This window comes from Mirounga angustirostris, unplaced genomic scaffold (genome assembly GCF_029215605.1).
Source record: "Mirounga angustirostris isolate CCGP_5_RB_7025 unplaced genomic scaffold, mMirAng1.0.hap1 SCAF_14, whole genome shotgun sequence".
NCBI classification, from domain to species: domain Eukaryota; kingdom Metazoa; phylum Chordata; class Mammalia; order Carnivora; family Phocidae; genus Mirounga; species Mirounga angustirostris.
Genome location: NW_026991722.1, coordinates 73,278,895 through 73,301,835, shown reverse-complemented (window position 1 = coordinate 73,301,835; position 22,941 = coordinate 73,278,895). Strand labels below are relative to the sequence as shown.

The following is a 22,941-nucleotide window of genomic DNA, read 5'->3' as shown; positions in this document are numbered from 1 at the left end:
ATCTACAACTACCTCAAAATTTAAAGTTTAATTATAAATCAAACTGCTGAGGAGTTTCTCTACAACCCCCCTCCCCCGCACGCCGGTCTCATCTGACGGCTGAGAAGGGGCAGGTGTTCAAGGCCACAGTCAGGCACCCCGGCTCCCTGCACTCCAGCATTCTGACTCAATCTTAAGTCTTTGTTCAATAAACATTTCCTGGGCAACTCTTATCTGCCAGGCCCTGAGTTAGACCCAGAGCACTGACAGGAAGAGGAGCACTTCTACGGTCACATAAACTCAGTCGTCATAAATGGAACGGACCTTAGCACGCCCCCATCGCTGGGTCCCCACCTGCCTGCCGCGGGAACTTCCGAGAGCACCCCCAGCCTTTTCATGCACCGCCTCTGGAGCTCAGGTCTGCTCTTCCCACAGGCTCCTTCTCACGGTGGGGCCCCAGCACCCATGTCTTCGCAGCCACCGGCTGCAATCTGCGAGTGGGAAGTCTGCCTCCCTGCTCACAGTCTTCCCCACCGGAATACTAACATCAGCAGGATCTTGGTGTGCCAAGCACCTAGCAGGGATCACTCAGGAAGGATCTGCTGACTGAAGCAGAGATCCTTCCCCACCCCCAAAAGCCAGTCACTTGAGGCCAGGTCCAGCAAATAAGATGGATCACATAATGTAGAAGGGGGGAAAAGCTGTGTAGGTCAAGCAACAAATGCCCCAAATCCTTTATGCAGAGCAGACAGGCTCCCTTGATAAAGTCTTTTGAGACCAAGTCAGGGGGGTGGGGGGTCTCACACTGGGGCTAAGGCTAATTCTGGAAGCAGGATTTCCATCTTCAGTGGGGGGCACGGCTGTGAGCAAAGATCCCCGTAGGGACCATGGAAAGGACATGGAAAGGCATCCCGAGGTGCCTAACTCTAGCATGCCGTTAAAGGACTGCTCTTCAGCAGTGCTCGCCACGGTGGCCGGTCTTGGAGTCACCTGAGGGGAAGGGGTGCCGGTTTGCTAGACCCACCCTGCGTCAGCCAAACCCTCCAGGAGGCCCAGGCACGGGTCCAGCCTAGCACCACTGCTATGGTTTCCGTATAAAACACATCTACAAAGAAATTTTATTCTCGCGGGGTCTAAGTCAGGTCGAAATCACATCTCCTGCAGGTTAGAAAGTGCTAGAAGAGACCAGCACAAATCAGCACAGGCTCTTTGCACAGGATACATAAAGGCCGGTTCAAGCTGCCCGCCAGCAAGGGCCAAATAAAACCAACGGACGGCCATCAAAAGCTGTAATTTTTGGGCGCCTGGGTGGCTCAGTTGGTTGAGCGACTGCCTTCGGCTCAGGTCATGATCCTGGAGTCCCAGGATCGAGTCCCGCATTGGGCTCCCCGCTCAGCAGGGAGTCTGCTTCTCCCTCTGATGCTCCCCCCTCTCATGTGCTCTCTCTCTTTCTCTCTCAAATAAATAAATAAAATCTTTAAAAAAAAAAAAAAAGCTGTAATTTTTTTATATCCTTTGGGTATTCAGATGTTTTTATGTTAGTAAATATTGGTAAGTTCTAAGTGGCCACCCACAGCACACTCCAGGAGACAAGGCCAGGACAGCGTGCTGAGTGGGGAGCAGCTCCTCAAGCATCTGATAAAGCCATTCCGACACTCTGACGCGCCTCAGAACACACCTGGGATGCTGCACCAGACGCAGAAAAACTTTCCTCCGTAATATTCCTTTCCCTTGCTCCAATGAGAAACGGGGAGGAAAGGGACAGTCTTGCTCCATCACTTGCAAAGCAAAGGCGAGCTGGCTGGAATGGGCCCAGGGCCCTCCCCCTGGGGACGGCGGACACACGCTCAGCAAGGTCCAAGTGGCAGCCACCGTGGGTGACACACGGCCCAGCTCTCCACTGCCCGCGAGACCGACCCCAGGCTCAGCGTCTGTGACTGGATCCGTGCCATGACCCTGAGGATGCCTGCAGGGGTCACCGCGGTTTAGGAGCCATGTCACAGGGCCAACAGATACCTGACACTGAAAACCGTGCTGCCGACCTCTGGATGGTTCTCATGAGCCTTTTTCTTAACCAGAGAGAAATCCTGTCAGGAAACAGCCTCACTGTGGTAAGGAAACATTTTTTAAACACATGCTCCACTTCAGTTTCCTTTTCTGTTCATAATCAGAGAAAAACGAGATGCAGGACTGTAGCATGTGGAGTAGCACCGAATTTCTCCAGTCCTTTCTGCCCCCTCCCTCCATGAGCGGTAACGATGTTCACTCGGAGTTAACAGCAACCTCTGATCCTTTTTTTTTTTTTTTTAAGATTTTATTTGACAGAGACAGCAAAAGAGGGAACGCAAGCAGGAGTGGGAGAGGGAGAAGCAGGCTCCCCGCTGAACAGGGAGCCCGATGCGGGGCTCGATCCCAGGACCCTGGGACCATGACCTGAGCCGAAGGCAGATGCTTAACGACTGAGCCACCCAGGCGCCCCAAGAGTATTATTTTTTAATACAACCTGTTAGTATTAGAACCAGAAGAGCAGAGGCTCTGGCAAAATAAGCGGTTTCAAAAAAGGGTGACGTAGGTGAAGGAGATCAGGACGTACAAACTTCCAGTTATAAAGTCAGTCATGGTGATGGAAAGCCCAGCATAGGGAACATAGTAATATCGTCGCAACGTGGGAGGGTGACAGATGGGGACCACACTTACCGTGGTGGCCATTGAATCATCTACACACGAATTACAGGTCAACTATGCTTCAATAATAAATAAAAATAGGGCGCCTGGGTGGCTCAGTTGTTAAGCGTCTGCCTTCAGCTCAGGTCATGATCCCGGAGTCCTGGGATCGAGTCCCACGTCGGGCTCCCTGCTCAGCGGGGAAGCCTGCTTCTCCCTCTGCCACTCCCCCGCCTTGCGCGCGCGCTCTCTCTCTCTCTCTCTCTCTCTAGCTCTCTCTCTCTCTCTCTCAAATAAATAAATAAAATCTGGGGCGCCTGGGTGGCTCAGTTGGTTAAGCGACTGCCTTCGGCTCAGGTCATGATCCTGGAGTCCCGGGATCGAGTCCCGCATCGGGCTCCCTGCTCGGCGGGGAGTCTGCTTCTCCCTCTGACCCTCCCCCCTCATGCTCTCTCTCATTCTCTCAAATAAAATCTTAAAAATAAAAAAATAAAAATAAAGGACCATCGACCACATACACACACACATGAAAAAGAAAAAGAAAACGAGGTATTTTGGACACGCTTGTCGAGGCAGAAACGTGAAGACCCCCCCTCGCTCTCACGCTGCTCGCGTTAACACCGAAGGTCTCCCAGCACGCTTGTGCGACACGCTACCCCACGTGCAGGCCATTCGGGCTGAATCCGGGCTGGGGAAGCGCAGTCCAAAATAAAGTTGGTGTGGAAGAAGCCAGATATAAACGCCCTGTGGGTGACGCGCGCAACGGTCGCGGCCGAGAGGTGCAGGGACGGCAGCGGCCCGCGCCCTGCCAGCCGTGCAGGGTCGGAGGCTTGAGCTCGCCGTGCGGGTTTTCCGCACCAGACCGTCCCGCAGCGTACAGCGGTCTCGAGGTGAGGGGTAAGAGGAGACGCGGGGTGACGACCGCGACTGCTCTGAAGCAAGACTCCCCGTCACGGCAGAGAAACCGGCGATGCGGGACACACAGACACCCCTCGGACGGCAGCCGGCGCACACAACCCCTGCCCGCGCCCCCCCACCCCCCCACAGCGGGGTCAGCCCCCTCCCGCCGGGACAGTGGGGCCGAATGACGAGCGACGGGACTGTATTCCCGAAACGCACGGACTGCAGGACCTCGCGCACAGCTCGTAATGGCCACAACAAGATGCTCCAACGCAGTGGGGGGCTGGTTCTTCCCTTCGTTCATTCATTCATTCATTCATTCAAGAAATACTAAAAAAGCACCTGTCACCAGGTTCTGGGGAGCCAAGAACCAGAACAGTCTGTCCTCACGACCCCAAGTGTAGGCAGGCCCTGTGAGCATCCTGCTGCCCAACTCCAGGGGGCGCCAGACCCTTCTCACGGCAGCTCTCAACAGACTGCATTTGCTCTTCAAATAAATGAAATGGCTCCGAAGAGAAAAAGAACAACAAAAATCCATAAAGATATGAACTTTCACACTTAAGTTACTGGTGTGAAAACTACACTCCCGTCAGCACCCTACATGTTTCAACAGCATCTGCTAACATTTATTGAGCACTGACTGCATGCCTGGCATTGTGCCACCTTCTCTTCATGCATTCAATCCTCTCAGCAAAGGGGAGACAGATTTGCCCCCATTTTACCCAGGAAAGAAATACAGTCTCAGGGAGGTTTAAGGGACCAGCAGAGTCTGGAGTGCCCGTGAGTGACTAGAATCCTGAGGTTAAGGGTCAGGATATTCTGTCTCCCAAGTGCGTTTTCTACAGGACTGTGCCCTGCATGACGCCATACCATCTACCATCCACTGTACAGAACTGATCGACTCTCATGGGGCACCTGGGTGGCTCAGCTGTTAAGCGTCTGCCTTCAGCTCAGGTCATGGTCCCAGGATCCTGGGATCGAGCCCCACATTGGGCTCCCTGCTCCACGGGAAGCCTGTTTCTCCCTCTCCCATTCCCCCTGCTTGTGTTCCCTCTCTCGCTGTGTCTGTCAAATAAAAAAAAAATCTTTAAAAAAAAAAAAAAACTGATCGACTGTCACTTCTCTTTTCAAGTTCCAGGATTCACTCATCTCAATTTCTGTTTATATCTTTCATTTACCTTTTTCTTGAGGATATTTTCAAACACGAAGGGAAAGTAGAGAGAGGAGCATAACAAATCTGTGTACCTTGTCCACGGTTTGACAATTGTGATATTCGCCCATCCTGCTTCATTGAGATATGCCCCACTTTTTAAGGATTTTTTTTATTTATTTGACAAAGAGTCACAGCGAGAGAGGGAACACAAGCAGGGGGAGTGGGAGAGGGAGAAGCAGGCTTCCCGCGGAGCAGGGAGCCCGACGCGGGACTCGATCCCAGAACCCTGGGTTCATGACCTGAGCCGAAGGCAGACGCTTAACCAACTGAGCCACCCATGTGCCCCCCCAAACACTTTTCTCAAGTATTTTAAAGTAAATTTCAAGCATCCTACCGTTTCACCCTTAAAAAAACTTTAGTATCTATCTTTAATAGGCAAGAACTTTACAACTATAATGCCATAATCACACTAAAATTAACAACTCTCTAATTTCAACTTCGGCATGTGTTGGCTTCGATTCCTCTTGTAATGAGCTTCTGCCTCATCTGGTTGACCATCTGAAATCGTTTACATAGGAAAAGCAGGATGACGGTTTATTTCCACCACAACCTCCCCCCAGTCTTAAACCAACTTTTAGAAGACTGAGTTAATGATCAAGCAACCTCTGATAATGACTAATAAGATTTTTGGGGGGCATCATTAAGTAATGGATTTCTATTTTTTATAGGTTTCAATTAACTGCAGTTAGTAATCTTCCTGATGCTCAAATTGCCCACGGCTGGTGGGAGACACTTCAAGCTGGGTCCCCAGGGTTTGGACAGCTTTCCCGCTCTCTAGTAGAACAAGGTGTCCCAGACCCATGTGTACATTTGCTGCCCCCGATCTGCACCAGCCCTTCTCGAAGAAATACTGGCTCCTTTTGGTGGGAAATTCATTTTTATTTTTCTATTTTCCTCTCTAGATAAAATTAAATTGAAAGCTATCCATAATATAAAGATGAGGCATAAATTAAATCTTAGCTTTTGTACTTCCCTACCAGTAGAAAACGTTAGGTTGCATTGAGACTCTAAATACACCAAGCTTATGGATCAGGTGACCAAAAGGTTGGCATGCGTTCAGCCAGGTTAATCTCTCCTTTTATTGTACTACACTTGATCTAGCTCACCAATTAATCTTAGGGTAAATATCACCAAGATCACATGCAATTTGAGTGTGGGCTTTCCTGTTAAAGCTTAGGTTATTAGAAAGCCCAAATTCATCTTCCATTCAGTGAAGACCTTGCCAGTGACAAATTCCCCCTCTCCAGTCTTCCAACTAAATTCAGGCTTTCAGTGGAGCCTGTAATCCAAGCCCACAATATCCCGGAGGTGTACTACAAACGTGGCTTAATTCAATCCAAAAGTGAAAGAACTAGGGGCACCTGGGTGGCTCAGATGGTCAAGCGTCTGCCTTCGGCTCAGGTCATGGTCCCAGGGTCCTGGGATCGAGCCCCCCATCGGGCTCCCTGCTCCGCGGGAAGCCTGCTTCTCCCTCTCCCACTCCCCCTGCTTGTGTTCCCTCTCTCGCTGTGTCTCTGTCAAATCAATCAATCAATCTTAAAAAAAAAAGTGAAAAAACTTAACAGAGTTGGACTGTTAAACATGTTAACAAAAATTAAAGATCTGAAAACTCAAAAATACAGTGAAAGAACTGTAGAACATTATGAAACTGTCCTAAAATACAACCACCTGGTGGGTTGTGTGAAACCATCTCCAAGGCTACAGCCTACTCGGGAGAGAAAATTTACCGGCTGCTTAGCTAATGTTCCACCAAAACAACCCACTCAACAGAGCGAACATATTAGATTAATAAAGACTGCTATTTTTGAGTGGAGATGTCAAAATCCTTGTTGAGAGGAAACTTGCTGCCCTCAGAGTAGCAGGCAACGGGACGGAGACTGGAATGATCCCTTCCCTATGGAGCTGGCTCGCATCTTAATTAGTATGTTATTCACTTTACGTGCAACTAACCGTAGAAATGCAAAAAGCTAGGTCTGAAAATAAATGGCCTAGTCCCAGAGAAGAATTAGCTTTCTAGTTCTGGCAGGTTCAACACACCAGGGTGCTTTTGTTTTCCTAGAAGACTTACTTCCTAACATTCACAGGGGTAGGTGATCGCCCTACTTCCTAGACTTATATGGATAATGATGTCAATAAGAAAGAAATATAATAGGTGTGACTGGTTCTGATAACTTGTCACATGCTAGAAAATGTTACTTTCCTAGTATCACTGACCTTATAATTCCTGAGTACTCTGGGGGGAGGGAGGAACAGAAGGCAGGACAGGAACACCAAACTGATCACAATGTTAACTGCCTTTGTCCCTGTCTCCTAAAGGCAAGGGGCTTGTCACACTCTGACCTACCAAGTCATCGTTGGCAGGTGAGCCAGGGAAGCCATCAAGAAGCCCTCAGTCCATATTATCAGAACCAATTAGCTGCTGGTCAGCTGGGCAGTTTCGTTAAAGCCGTAAATCGCTAAACACACAAAATTTTGAAGATATACATCTGTCCATTTCTTCATTCAAGGCCAAAGGTCTTTTCCAAGAGAAAGGTTCCACTAGCTCGAGTTCCAGAAGTTTTTTCATCCAGACCACATCCTTTGATGTGGAGGGTTTAAGACTAGATGTGTGAGGAGTGCAGAATCCTGGAATTCCGTTCTCCCGCAGCCTGGTCCATAACCAAATTCACTAGCAAGTTTGTTTCTAGGGCACCACCTTCTATTAACTCTTCAAAGCACTCAGCTCCAATTTCTCTCCTTGTCTTTTCACTCATGGCTCACCAGCTGCCACAGTACTTAGCGAAATAATTACTGTAAGAAAACCAGAATGGACAGGTTCTCAACTCTAAGTATACAACTGCAGTGTGGGAGCAGAAATATCCAGATACCTGATCATGATCATGGGGAGGGGGGGCATTAACCACTATATCTGATGGTGGGAAATGCCAATTACTGGAACACTCTGGTTAAGTGGAGGGAGGTCAATTAATAGCTCCTACTGTAATTTTAAATCCAGATTACTTCTCCCTTCCCCAAAAGAAAGCCTATGGAAGACAGAACTTCTAAATTCTGCCTTTTTTTTTTCTTAAAGATTTTATTTATTTATTTGACAGAGAAAGAGAGAGAGCACAAGCAGGGAGAGTGACATGCAGAGGGAGAGGGAGAAGCAGGCTCCCCGCTGAGCAGGGAGCCTGATGTGTGGGCCCAGGACCCTGGGATCATGACCAGGGCAGAGCCAAAGGCAGACGCTTAACCAACTGAGCCACCCAGGCACCCTATAAATTCTGCTTTTCTTATTAGCAGTTTCTGACCAGGACAAACCACCAAAGCAATCATTTGTTTAGTAAGAGCTGAAGGGTTTTTTGCTTTTTCTCTATTTCCTTTTAACCACAATTTACAAGAAATGAATGTATGAGAATTTTCTGGGACAGTCTTTACACAAGTGCAAATACAAAAATGCCTAACCAGGTGGATCCTGGCTTACGTGTATTAAGACTACAATCTTTTGACAATTTTGCTTTTACACTTAAAATACATCATGATATAAATTTTCCAACACCTGAGTCAAGAATTCAGTTTAGTGGATAAAATTTACTCTCACATGACTGAAATTATTCATCTTCTATTCAGTATGAGAAAATGCTATTCTAATTGTGGGATTTCTTTAGTCCAGGGGTAGAGAAAGGGATTAGTCAAAGAAGAATCAGTTACCCAGAAATTCTACTTAAATTTTTTTTTTTTTTAATTTATTTGACAGAGAGAGACACAGAGAAGAGGGAACACAAGCAGGGGGACTGGGAGAGGGAGAAGCAGGCTTCCTGCTGAGCAGGGAGCCCGACACAGGGCTCGATCCCAGGACCCTGGGATCATTACCTGAGCCGAAGGCAGACGCTTAAGGACTGAGCCACCCAGGCGCCCCTCTATTTAAATTTCGTAACAAAAAATACCTACAATTTTATTTGATGTAGGGAATTTGATGTTCTAACTAAAAACTGCCTACTTAAGACTTAAAATATCAATTTTTAAAAAAATGATTAAGATTTATGTTCAAAGATGTTAATCACAACATAATGGTAGCAAAAAAAGCACCTAAATATCCAAAAAGGGAATGATTACATAAATTAGGACATAACCACATGATCAAGTATCATGCAGCCACTAAACTGCATGGGGCACCTGGGTGGCTCAGTCAGTGGAGCGTCTAACTTTGGCTCTGGCCATGATCTCAGGGTCCTGGGATCGCATGCATGTGCACGCTCTCGAGCTTGCTCACTCTCTCAAATAAAATCTTTAAAAAAAAAAAAAACCAAAAACCCAAAACACTGTCCTATTATAATATTCTGATAAAAAATAAGAAAATGACCAGAGTATAACTTTAGGTTAAAACACACACACACACACACAGCAAACAAAAAACTCTCTATACAGAATGATCCCAGTGGGGGAAAAACAACAACAACAAAAAGCAATATAAAATGTTAACAGTATTCCTTTTCTCTCTGGGTGGTGGTATTACATGTGATGTTTTTCTTTATAATTTTCTATATTTTTAAATTTTTCTATAATAAATTTTTAAAGATTTGATCAATTGGAATCAGAAATTTGAAATACTATATACTCAAAACAAATAAAATAAAATACCATATACTGCCTGCGTTCTTCAACAGAGTATGTGAAAGGAGACCAGCCACTGAGGACACAGAGGGGCGCCATGAATATCAAGTAACTACGGGACCGTTTGTGAAACAGCTGACCCACGGGCGCTGGAAGCAGATGGCACATTATCCCCTAAATAAGCACTTGCCAAAGCATGCCCCAGGGAAGCAGTCCCATGAGTTCCATGATCAAGTAAGTTTGGGAAACACAGCAACGTCTGCCCCTCCAGAGCTTCACCACACACCCTGGTAGTAAGTACCAAACAAAGCAAAGCAAAACCTTTTAACACTGGTTTCCCAAATTTATTTACCATGGAACTCCTTTTCATGTAACCACCACTGACATGCACAGAGTTAGCGCCCCAAGGACGGCTAAGGGAAATGCTACCCTGAAGCAAACAGCCCCAGCACCTTATTAAACCGGCCACGGTCTCCATCTACCGGGCACTCAGTCCTGCCACAGCCCGAGCTCAGCAGCTTACAAACATCTTCATGGTTGATCCTCCTGACGCCTCGTAAGGCCACTGTTCTAACGCACCCGTTTTAAAGACGAGGGAACGGACATTTAGGGAGGTTAACGGTGCCCAGGGTTTCCTAGCAACCCAAATCCCATCTTTCACCACTATGCTTAAGAACCGACCTTACGTTTTTTGAGAGGCTTTTTATAACTTTTGCCTCCTCTTTATCATTTATTTCCAGATGGTGTGAGTGGCTGTTAGTTTTTCCCTTATACCCTTCAAAAATCTGCCTCTGACAGACAAACCATATGACCGAGTGTGTTCCTATTTGAATTGGGTACAAAACAAGACTCCCAGGCCTGCGAGGAGCCTGGTGTGAGCCCTCGAGTCAGTGATTTGGGGCTGCCCCGAAGGTCTTTGTTATCAACCATCCTTCGGCCTTCCAGCTGATCTCCCTGCTTTCTGGTCTTATCCCCTCAAATCCACCCCCACCCACGGGGCTGCCCAAACCGTCCATTTAAGTCACAACTGTGACCACAGCACTCCCGTGGCTCCCTCTGCCAAGAGGATCAAGCCATCTGGTCTCGCCGCCTCTCTGGCCTCTTTCCGTCCCTCCAGCGAGGCTGAATATTCCTGTTGTGCACCCCTCTCTAGGTTTTTCCTCCGGCTGTTCCGCTGTCCACCCCCATGCCTGGAAGGCCCTCTCCCTCATTACCTGGTTAACTCTTCCTTTGAAGCGCAGCTCCTGAGTCCTCTCTCCTCCAGGAAACATTCTCTGCGCATCTCCCCGAGCCCCACAGAGGCCTGTTGGGTCCCCTCCCACCAGTGTCCCCATCACTACTGTTTCGCACATCCAATATTTGTGAAGACTGACTTCTGTACACCTGCGAAATCCTAAAAGAGGAAAGCGAAGTGACTTCGTGGCTTCCCATCCCCAAGGTGCTCCATAAAGGCTGGTAATGAATAAAGTGGCTCGGCCTCAGCTGTGTTCACACTGACGAAAGCTGCTGTCCGATGGCAAGCATTAGTCAGCGCTTACTCGGTCCCTCTGCCACCAGGGACCGGGCACCGGACAGGAACAGACCCTCGAGGTGCCACTCATGGGGCTTGAACTCACAACCCTGAGACCAAGCATCGCGTGCCCTACCGACTGGGCCAAACAGGCGCCCCAACACAAAGCCTAGTTTATGACGGAGCGCTGACGACCCATGTCATCTCCTCACTACCGCACTGAGAGTGACAAACAGAACGGCCGTGGGGGCACAGGTGGCGGTCAGCATACTGGTTGCTGAACCTCATGATCACGTGGGGAGCTGCGGCCACTGCTCAGCGTCATGGGAGGGTGGGACCGCAGATCGTGAGCCCGCGGCCAGACAAATTCAAAATTCCAAGTACGCTACCTACGGAATGCACACCGCTTTCACACCCTCGTCAAGTCCAACAGTCGTTAGGTTGAACCAGCGTAAGTCAGGGTCGTCTACAAACAAAGTTGGCTTAGCTCAAGAGCACATCAGTTCTGCATGACAGATGAGGTTCGAACAGTTCAGGTTCCTCTTTCGGCTAGTCTGATACGGTCGGGACAAACCCTACAACAGGATGTGGGCTTGTCTATAGAACACCAGACTCCTTTCTCCCTGTGCTTCTCCCAGCCCCGCTAGTTACTCCTGCTGGCCTTTCAAACTTCTAGATTCTTCCTGAAGGAAGTGGGCCCCGAAATCTGTGTCTCGGCTGACTGTTCCCAAGCTCTAGAGCCGTATTTCCAACTGCTGCCGGAGGTGCCACACAACGGTCCTCCCTGCCCCGCACTCTCGGGCTGCAGGGTCTCAGGGAGCCTCCCCCCGCCCCCCTTACTCATTTCCACCTGCAGCCAGTTAGCGCCACTCACCCAGCAGCACCTACATGCCAAGGCCACAAAGACACACAGGACAAAATGGAGCCCCTGGACTAGCCAGGGACACGAGGAAGTAAATGTGACTTACAAAACATGTGACAAGTGCCACGGAAGAGGTATACAAAGGAGTGAAGAGACCATGGGTCTGTGACTGAGGGGGTGGGGGAGCATGTGGAAGGCAAAGCTGGTGAGGTTGGCGTCCCCTCTCCCAGAACCCCAGCTCAAACCCTGGTTTCTTCTTACCACTGCACTTCCACCCTGGCCTTTCCTGAACCTTCCCGCACTCACCCAGCCCATACTCTGCTGCCAAGTTAACCTCCTAAAGTGTACTTCTGATCGTAGTGCTCTTCTGCTCCAAAAAGTCGTGGAAACTCACTGCTACCAAATTACCCGCCTTCCACTCACTCGCTGGCACTCTGCCCGCTCTGGCCCTCGGTCATTCCCCTACTCACGGGCAGATCTGATCTGGCAAAGGAGATGGCAACTCACCACTCATAAAGCCTGTCCCGTGCTTTCCTGCTCTGGGCCTGTGCTCTTGCTGTCCCTTCCTCCTGATTCCCCATGTTTCTCTCTCAAAACCCTACTTAGAGAAATAAATATCTAATTCAAGACCATGGCTGGGGGTGGAGTGGGGTGTCATGCTCAGGATGGAGCACAAAGAGGGCTTTTCACTGGGTAGGCAGTGTTTACTTCCTAAGCTGGTTGGCAGGTGCACAGATACTCCTCACATTATTCTAGACCCTCGCAGAGGTATTATTGTATTTGAGCATTTATTTTCTTAAATCTTACCCACCTACCAAAGTCTATCTCTTGCACTAGGGATCTAACTGCTCTAGCCAGAGAACCTCTTCATCGGACCTTCAATATCATTTACAATTCACATGTGGCTCTTCTTCTTAGTCTTTTTTTTTTTTTTTTTTAAGATTTTATTTATTTGAGAGAGAGAATGAGAGACAGACAGCATGAGATGGAGGAGGGTCAGAGGGAGAAGCAGACTCCCTGACGAGCAGGGAGCCCGATGCGGGACTTGATCCCGGGACTCCAGGATCATGACCTGAGCCGAAGGCAGTCGCTTAACCAACTGAGCCACCCAGGCGCCCTTAGTCTCTGTTTTTAAAAAATTGTGATAAAATATAAACTATACCATTTTAGCCACTTTCAAGTGCCACTTTTAAGTACATTCACACTGTTGGGCTGGGCAGCCACCACCACCATCCATCCTCATCACGTTCATCTTTCCAAACTGAAACTCCCTACCTCTTATTCTCTCTGGCACTGTAAATGTCTGCGTACTTGGTTTCTTCCCCAATCATAATACGGGGATTATGCCCTATTCATGTTTCCATCCTTAAAATGCCTCGCACGCAGTTAGTGCCCCACAGCTGTGGAACTGAAGTGGAATCTTCTTGAAATAGCAGCAAGGATATGTAGCCTTTTTCGTTTTAGCAATAACAGCTGATAATTTCCTGAGTGCTCACGGTGCTAGGTGCCATGCTAAGCATCTTATACGCTCATTTAATCCACCCAGCCAACCCGATGAAGTAGGTTACCGTTGTCATCCCCTTTATTTGCAACGAGGAAACTCCCCTCGGGAAGACAATACTTGCCAAAGGTCGGTTCTGCACTACACCACTCCCACTGCACTTTTAATCTATGCGAAAGAAGTAGAGAGCAATTCCATAAGCGGTCGGATTTCACCCAAGCCAGCCAGTCTAACAATTCTGAAAATCTCCTAAGCAAGCACGGAGGCTGGCCTCTACGGAAGCCCCCCGGTGCCAAGTACTGCCTTCATCTGCTACTGCACTGGGCCTCACAAAACCTGCACAGTTACCACCCTCACTTCACGGTGGAGGAACCGAAGCACAGAGAGGTTAAGTAACTGAAAGGAGGACGCACGACTCTCAGCTATGCGCTTTCCATGAAATCTTTTTTTTTTTTTGGTAAGCTCCACCCCCCAAAGTGGGGCTTGAACTCACGACCCTGAGATCAAAAGTCCTATGCTTCACCGACTGAGCCAGCCAGGCGCCCCTTTCCACAAAAACTTTAAGATTTTATTTATTTCAGAAAGAGAGGGTGTGCACAAGTGGGGGGGAGGGGCAGAGGGAGAAGAAGGCGCCCCGCTGAACAGGGAGTCCTGGTGGGGGGTGTCGATCTCAGGACCCTGGGACCATGACCTGAGCCGAAGGCAGACACTTAACCGACTGAGCCACCCAGGCGCTCCTCCTCAAAATCTTAATGCCTCCTTTAAAAAAAAAAATTGAATTTCAGAAAATATTCTCAGGCACAGTAATTTTTTACTCAAGAGTTAAAATAATAAGTCCATGGAAGAGAAGACTCAAACATAAAAGTTGAAGCCTTTGTATACACAATGCCTGCACAACGAGAACAGAAACTCCGTAGCAGACACTCCAAGAGTTTAAATCCTAACTTCCAAAAACCAGTCCCACCAGAGCTCAGTGCCATGTTGAGGAAACAGTCCCTGGGTTTAAAGCAAGGTCAGGACATTTCAATGAGCCGTTATGATTCATGCAGTAGCCCTGCAGCCCCACACAAATCACACCAGAACACGCCTTAGGGAAACAGCTTCTCCCAGACCAGACTCTTTCCACAGAACGATCGGTTTTCGGTTTCTCAGACCCTCAGCGTTTTTGCATGTGGGCATTTTCACTTGCCAAAGGAACACAGGTCCTGAATTTGAACCTTAGTGAGGTGGAATTATTAGTTAACATCAACCAATCAATCAACATTTCCTCAGAAAGCGCACTGGGAGACATGACCCAAGAGGTGTGGGTTAGCTGCCTAATCCCCTAAGCGACAGTTCCTTTTAAGGGAGTGCCCTGTAAGTCCAATGGGGTTAATGTGGACGAAGAGAGAAAGGCACATTCCATTGCCATGTAAAAATAACTTTAAATAAAAATAAAATGTGTGCATATGAAACGACAGCCCACAGGAAAGGAAAGAGCAAAGATCACTGGGGATGGTACTACATTTAGGGAACTGCATAATGGACAGGAGGAACAGGAAAAGATAAACACACAGGCACTGAAAATGAGACCGTCTATAGCTTCAACATGATTTTAATGTCTTGAGCTGCGCTAAAGCTCACACACCACAATTAAAACAATGTAAGTGAAGTATAATGCACAGCTGTATTCAAACCTAACAGCGAATGCCTTCAAAACCTAGCCACGCTTTCTGCCACAAAACATCCCCTCAAGGCTTGAAGAAATCTTACTCTACAATTTAAAACACTTCCTTCTGCCAATTAAAAAAGAAAAAAAAAAAGCCTTTGGTTCAGATTAAGAGATTCTATGCTGGAAAAGGCCTGTTGCATTTACGGTCTCATCCTAGACCTGAGACAATTAATCGTTTTGACCATAAAAAGGTAAGAGGTTTCTTAAGCTAATGGCAAATAAAAATTTACTTAATATTCTTGAAATAAGATTCTATTAACTTGTCAGGATGACCTGCTGTTAATGGCTGTCAGTACCTTTCTAAAAAACAATGAATTAGCTGGTTATTAGTAACTGCAATTAGTCTTGATTGAGCACTAACTATATGCTGTGTTAACATGCACTATCTCACATAATCCCCACATCGACTCTAGTCTATCAGCCTTCAACAGATGCTCAGAGAGGTGGATTAACTTGCCTGAAATCACACAGCTGGCAAGTGGCCAAGTCCAGCCTGGAGTATTTGATTCCAAAGTCTCTAAGTTCCCTTTTGGTCAAGAGAGGACAGTTTACAGAGTATTTTCTTCTGTGTCTCACAACCACCCCGAAATAAGCCAATAAACCAATGCATGACATTAACAGCTGAGTCAAAGTACCATGGCCAAAATTTTAGTTATTCATGTTATACCCGTTCCCACAGAAACATGCCACATGTGACCAGGGGAACAGGATTTGCTAAGTGTGACTGTAGCTAGGTGAGCTGCTTGGCTAAAGTATTTTGGTCTTCTAGATCAGTTTCCTTGTTTTAAAAGCACTACACCCTGAAGAACAAACTACTGCTGAGTAAGTTAACTTGAATTATGTGGTCTAATCAAGGGCAGTCGGTGACTCCTCAGTATTTGTATAGGATACTCTGGTAAGACGGTCACCTTTACAAAAAAAAAAAAAAAGCAACCAACAAAGTTCTGCTAGATTAATTTACCTTTCCTTTTATGTAATAATCTCCAGTTTCTTGGGTAGAGGAAACAAGTCATGCTGTCCCTAACAGCCTCGGAGTCAGGAGAATTACTTGACACTTTCTACAATCTTCCCTCCACTAAAAGGCAGTTTATTTCTATTAAGGTAGAATATAAACAATCTAACTACACCAATCTAAATACAGTATTCCGTTCTTACTGAAACAGAATGGTCACACAGCAAAATAACTTGTAGGTGGTATTACACATTAGAAAAATATACCTGTCATTTTATTATTAAACTAGAAAGATACCTGCTGACATACAACAGAAGGTCTCCCAGCAACTAAAAAGCAGAAAAACTAAGCAAAGATTTTCTTTCTTTAGAGACGTGAAACTCTTTCAGTCAAGAAAGATGGATTCTGTCACTTACTATTCTCTAAAATGGAAAGTGCCACATGGAGACCATAAATGAGGGAAACTGCATCTCAGAGCAACGTTCTATGTGCCAAGTTACAAAGCCCGTGAATACAAGGGGTGTATTAATGGAGAGACTGATACCATCTTACTACAGTGGCCTCTCTGTAGCTCAGGACAATAATCTGTTGAGGGTTTTCCAGTCATTTTGAATGTGCAACCTCCATACAAGCCCCCTTTCAAGGAAGCTTGGCTCAGTGCTGAACAATCCCTCTTCGGAAAGAAAGCCAAAAGCCCCCACTCAGGCTTCTGGGTGAGAGGCTCAGCCATGTAGGCGTGGGAAGGCTCAGACTTGGGAGACAAAGAAGTAGGAGTGGTAAATGGGCTGCGGAGAGCTGGGATCAGCCTGGGTCCACCTGCCTGGAGGAGACCCAGACCCACAGGATGGGACATTCAGAGAAACAGTCCAAAAAGGCTGGAAAAAAGAGAGACCTACACAGTGCAAATCCAAATCTGGAGAGCAAACCATGCCACAAAAGATCCAGTGACAAAACCAGAAAGAGGGTGGCCATATCCTTCCAGAGGCTGGGCAGGACCTCAACTATCAAAGAGGTGGGGATTGGCTATTAGCCCCCCAACCCCTGGTTTATCTTCTCCCCCCCCCCCCAAAAAGTAGCTCCAGGAACTCTCACTGGCCCCAGCAGGGTAGGACACTGGGGCAAAGCCACCATACTAGATTCCCATATTCCCTGCTTTCACAGATGGGCAACTTTATGGAGAAAGGGATTCCTGCTCCCACCACCAGACCAAGGAGAACCACCTGGGATGGCTCTGCTAGGGCCACTTCCAAATGAACAGCAGACCCCACAGGGCCCCTCCAACACTCTTGGGGACTCTTAGATACACGGACCCCTCAAATCTTAATCTGGCTAAATCCGTGGCCTCGTGCCTCCCACCACCTCAGAGACGCTGCCCAATCCTAAAGTCCTCTCAGGCTGGGGCTCAGCTACAAAGCCTCAGCCCCCACAAACCCATCCTGGAAATGGCAATCCTAAGACTCCTATCCAGCTAGTCCACTCAGCCCCTGAAAACCCATTCGCAGACCCCAACCCCTGCCTCAGTCCGCCTGTACCTCTCAACCCTCTCCTCAAGCCCCTCAACCCCTGCCCAGACCTAGCCCTCGGCCCCCTCCGTCCGGTCTCAGTCACCCCTAGTCCTCCACCACAGTCCCCTCCACCCTCTCCAACCCAGTCTCATCCCAATTCCCTCCTCGTCCCACCAGACTCAGCCCCAGCCCCCCGAGTCCCCAAATGCCCGTTCCAGGCTCTCTAATCCCGGCTTCATTCCCAGCCTCCGCGCCTCAAAGCCTCGCCTCGAACCCGATCACCCCTCGAGTCCCGTCTCAGGGCGCTTTCCCCCCACTCAGCTCCAGCTCTGTCCCCTCACCCCGACCCCGTCTCGAGCCCTCCCATTCCTCGACGCAGTCCTCAACCCCACTGGAGGCACCGAGATCGCCCCCGCCTCCGGCCACCTCCAGCCCGCCGCGGGCCCCCGACCCCGCATGCCCCTCCCCGAGGCCGCGCCGCCGCCGCGCGCGCCCGCCCGGCTCACCTCCTCCATCTTCTGCACCATCTCTGTCAGCTGCCCCTCGTCCTCCAGCAGCTCGTTGAGCTGCACCAGCGACAGCCCGGCAAACCTGACCTCGCTCCCGGCGCCCGCCATCCCCGCGTCTCAGCCGCCACCGCCGCTCCGGCCGCCAGTCTCCGCGGACCGGAAGCGCCGCCCTCAAGGCCCGCCCCCCGCGTGGGGGGGCACGTGACGCCATCTCTGGGGCATGACGTCACCACCGCGCGGGCGGGCGGACGTGACGTAGGAGGCTGGGCCCGGGGCGAGACGTGGAGCGGGGCTGACCCGGGGAGGGTTGGGAGCTTCTAGAGGGAAAGGAAGGAGCTGAATGGATTTGTAAGGCAGCGAGAAGCAGTAATGATGTCACCGCGGCACAGGAGAAGGCGTTGTGATGACATACAGCCTTTTTCCTCAAGGAAAAGGTCTGGATCCAAAGAAAGCTGGCAGTGGGAAAGAAGTTACTGCAGCCTAAGCCCTGCCTGACCTGGGGGGGGTCTCAAAAAAGGGCATTTTTATGGGGAAGCAACTTTAGAGGCCTTCAGTTCCTCGGAACTGTGGAGCTGCAAAGTCACTCGTTGAACAAATATGGGTGAACAGTTCTGAACAAAACAAGAAGGATCCCTGCCTAGTGGAGCCAACAGACTGACAAGGGAAGCAAACGAGAAACAAGTAAAAGGGCTATAAATTGGGAGACTGTAAAGAAGGACGTAGATGCTGAAATGAGAGACTAGAGAAGAACCTTAGTGATAGTAAAAGATGGCACACTCAAGGGGAGAGCTAAGGAGATCTAGAGGAGGAGAAAGGAGGAGCCAGCCACCATTCCTGTAGGAAGTCCAATGTGGCAAGACAAGCATGTGCAAAGGCCCGATCCGGACTAGCTTAGTACACTCAAGGAGGCAGTCCTCAGAAAAGCAGTAGGGCCAGAGGATCATGAGCAGAGAGACCCGTTCATGTGACCCCTTTGCACTAACTTTGGGGAAGACACCTAGGCATCCAGGTGGGCCAAGCTGTGCTCTTTCAGAAACAACAATTTGGGGTACAATTGTTCAGTCTCCTCAGCTATCTAGAAGTCTCTCGAGATTCAGGAGCCTGTGAATGCTTTATCCTCCTTTGGAATCTGTGACCATTCTAGTTGGAAGAAACCTAAGGGCTGAGGTTAACTACTACGGCCTCTTAATCTTACACAAAGAAACTGAGGCCCTGGGAGGAGAAAAATTTTTGGTTTTTCCCAAAATCCAGTGATTGGCAGGCCTCCTGGCTCCCAGTCTGGCATTCACGAGGCTGGCATCATACCACATTGACCTCACGCATAACTCAGTACTGAACACAGTTGAGGCATTCAGTAAAGGCTTATTGACTGACTGATGAGCTTTGTGTATGATGATGCTTCTGCTCTAACATCTGTAGAACATAAGGCCTGAGTTGTCCACCCATACATTAGACTGGGCTGCACTGACCCTGTTCTCTCTCTCCTTCCAGCCCCTCCTGAGGAAGGCACACACTTGTAGAAAAGTTAGAAGTATTTCATATTATCTGCAAGCAAAAGGTTTTATTGAGTTCAAAAGGAGCACTCGGTAGTTTTCTTCTTTTGAACTTGTTATACTTGGTCTCAAAACGTGGCCTTGAGGAGGAAAGTCCACAGCAAAGAGGAAGGGAATGTCAAAAGTCAAGTTAGGTTCAGGGTGCTAACTCAGTGTTTTTTTTTCTCTCTCCAGGAGAAGAGTAGACCTGTCAAGTTGGGAATAATTGCCGTATTTCCAGGAAATTCTCACCCATGAGCCTTAAGATGTTATCCAGAAATTTCTCACAGTCCTCACAGAAGGAGAGAATAAGGTTAGGGGTCAGAGCACTCCAGAATATAGAGGGATGAAGTGACTCAGTCAAGAACACATATCGGGAACACACCCACTTCTGAATGTCACTTTTGTCTACAGTGACCACTAAAATGCTCAGCTGAAACATTCACATCTCAGCCTTGCCGTTTTTTTGTTTTTTTTGTTTTTTTTGTTTTTTTTTTTAAGATTTTAGAGCACGCACCTGCAGGTGGAGAGGGATGGGGGAGGGGCCGAGGGAGAGAGAATCTTAAGCAGGCTCCTTGCCCCGCACAGAACCTGTCATGGGGGCTCAATCTCCCGACCCTGAGATCATGACCTGAGCCAAAATCAAGAGTCGGACCCTTAACCGACTGAGCCCCCCAGGCACCCCTCACCTGGTTCTTTTATAACTCTTCTCAAACCTGTTTTCTGCCAAAGACCTAGTCAAAGACAGTTTCCTTTGCCAAAGAGGGCAGACCATACAAACATCTTGTTTTCTGCTGCTGTAAAAACTTCTCATCACTCTTAAAAGCGACCAGAAGGAGAAAAGGAACGTCAGAAAATCCTTACATTGAAAAAAAAAAAATCCTTACATCGGTGCCAAACCTGTCAAGTTAATGTGTGGGTCGACTTGCACATTTTCCTCCTTTTGGCAGACTGATATTTGGATTTCTCTACACACCTACGTCTGCCTGTAATGTTTGTGGGTTAACTAAGATTTTGTTCTGGCAAACCACGAGCGACGTATGCATGTGCCAGGGCTGCTGTCTCAATGGGAGCATTGTTACTGCCAGAGAAATGAATCTCCTGTTTCACAACATCAGGAATCATTTGGAAAGCATAAAGTAACCTTCACATAGTTGAACCTTAAAATCAGCTAGCCTTGAGTTCAGAATTCTTGCTCTTCAACACAAGTTAGTAGAAGTATACATATTTTCGGTTGGAAGAGCTGGGAGAAAATGTGTTGACCGGATGACAGGGTATCCATAGCATATGCTATACAGCTATGTGTGGGCAGGGGAGGAATTATTCCCCAAGGCAACAGGTAAAGCTGTCACGCTCCTCACAGCCTGACGTCACCATCATCTACTAAGTGCCCAACATGACCTAAGCAAGAGTCAACAAGAAAAAAAATCATCTTAGACACAAGCCCTGTTTTGGGGAGAGAAGATAAAAATAACTTTAAAAATACTATATATCTTTATAAGGTTGATATTTTTGTGTGTTATAAAGGTGGAGGGTGAAAAGAGGTTGGTTATTGTGATTTGAGGTTTGGCTCTTTTGGTTTTTTATTTTCCCCCCTCTTATTTTTTGCTCCTATGTGGAGTTTAATAAACTATTTCAGGCATACACAAAGAGAAAGGGAGAGCCAAGAGAGAACGAAAATATAACATTCATAATGACCAGGTTAAGGAATAGATATCACAGACACAATTGAAACCCCTATGTATCCTTTCTCCTCAATCCCATTGCTCTATTCCCTTCTCCAGAGGGTAGCTACTAGCCTATTTTACCTTATATGTATGGATTCATGAATTTAATAAAAATTTATATACAGGTACTTTTTTAGGATTTTATTTGACAGACACAGCGAGAGAGGGAACACAAGCAGGGGGAGTGGGAGAGGGAGAAGCAGGCTTCCCACTGAGCAGGGAGCCTGATGCAGGGCTCGATCCCAGGACCCTGGGATCATGACCTGAGCCGAAGGCAGACGCTTAACGACTGAGCCACCCAGGCGATCCTACAGGTATATTCTGCTACTCGTTTTTTATAGTCAACGTTAACTTTGAGATGGATCCTTGCTCGATTATATAGTTTGAAACTTTTTTCCCCCACACCGTATGGCATCCCATTATATACATTTATGACAATTTAGGAAATTCTTCTGTGGCGGGGGGGGCGGTCATAGGTATTTACATCTTCAATTTTATTGGATATTGCCAGATTGTTCTCCAAAGTGGTTGTTCCAATTTTTTAATTGTTATTAAATACATGTAATGTAAAAATTTATCATTCTCACCATAGTTGAGTGTAGATTTTGGTGGCATTAAGTACATTCCCACTGTGCAACTATCACCACTATTCATCTCCAGAACTGAAAACTCTGAACTCCTTAAGCAATAACCCATCTCCCTCTAGCCCCTGGTAATCACTGTACTTCTTTCTAGCTCTATGAACTTGACTATGCTAGGTACCTCCGGTATGTTTATTCGTACAATATTGGCCTTCTTGGGACTGGCTTATTTCACTCAGCTGAAGGTCTTCAAGGTTCACCCATGTCCTAGCAGGTCTCAGAATCGTATTCCTTTTAAAAGCTGAATATTCCATTGTATGTACATACCACATTGTTTATCCACTCATCAGTTGATGGATTGGGCTCTTTCCACATTTTGGCGGTTGTGAACAATGTTGCCATGAACACTGATGTACAGATAGCTGTTTAAGTCCTTGCTTCAGTTCTTTTGGGTATATATTCAGAAGTGAAGTTGCTGGACTATATAGTATTTTTAATTTGAGGAACTGCCAGGCTGTTTTTGGTGATTGCACAATTTTAGATTGTCAGCGGCCATGCAAAAGGATTTCTTTTTCTTCATATCCACACCAGACTGGTTTTCTGGTTTTTGTTTGTTTTTTTGGTAATAGTCATCCTGGGTTGGGTTGTCATTGCTGTTAACTAGGGTTTCTTGTGTCAAAAGAATGAGCATCGTTTCATTTCTTATTCAGTACAGTTCAGTTGCAAGAGGTCTGAAAAGTTCTGAAACCTGTAAGGATTATCTGTAGAGAGAATTTATCTTTCTTTATTCCTACAACCCAGGAAGATAGTTTGGGATGCACAGAAAATTGAAGGTTTTTGTATAAAAATTATGTGACTAATTGTTCCTGCAACAAAGGTCTTCTTAGATTAAGACCCAGAATATGAAAGCAAAGAAAGGAATGGGAAGCAGCTGGCTAGAACACCAGAAGGCACCTATGGCAGCCACCCTCTGATACGCAAGCTCTTGAGTAGCCCTTTCTTGGATAACACAGGGTTGGTCTGCGGGATATACACAATGGCAAAGGTGATGGCATTCCCCTCACTCCCAAGAGGGGATTTCTAGGTTTCCCTCTCCTCCTCACATGACCAGCTCTGGGGGGAAGCTGGCTGGCCGATCATGCAGACGTTTAAGCAGCCAACGCAGAAGGGCACATGAAGTGAGCCATCCCCAGTCAAGCCTC

The 22,941-nt window shown here is 47.6% G+C and overlaps 1 protein-coding gene across 3 annotated transcripts in view; it reads right to left on the bottom strand.

Moving 5' to 3' along the window:
- The window catches only part of VPS37B (VPS37B subunit of ESCRT-I), a 42,229-nt gene that overhangs the window by 6,775 nt on the left and 12,513 nt on the right, over positions 1-22,941 (bottom strand). The window contains exon 1 of one of the 3 annotated variants that reach the window (XM_045887768.3): positions 17,897-18,074. The exons of 1 other annotated variant lie outside the window; for it this stretch is intronic. In XM_045887768.3, coding sequence (XP_045743724.1) covers positions 17,897-18,007 — 111 coding nt within the window. In that variant the 5' untranslated portion in view covers positions 18,008-18,074. Of the gene's footprint in view, positions 1-10,563; positions 12,617-17,896; positions 18,075-22,941 lie in introns of those variants that run through there. One more of the 3 variants, XM_064578275.1, reaches the window with a different exon arrangement.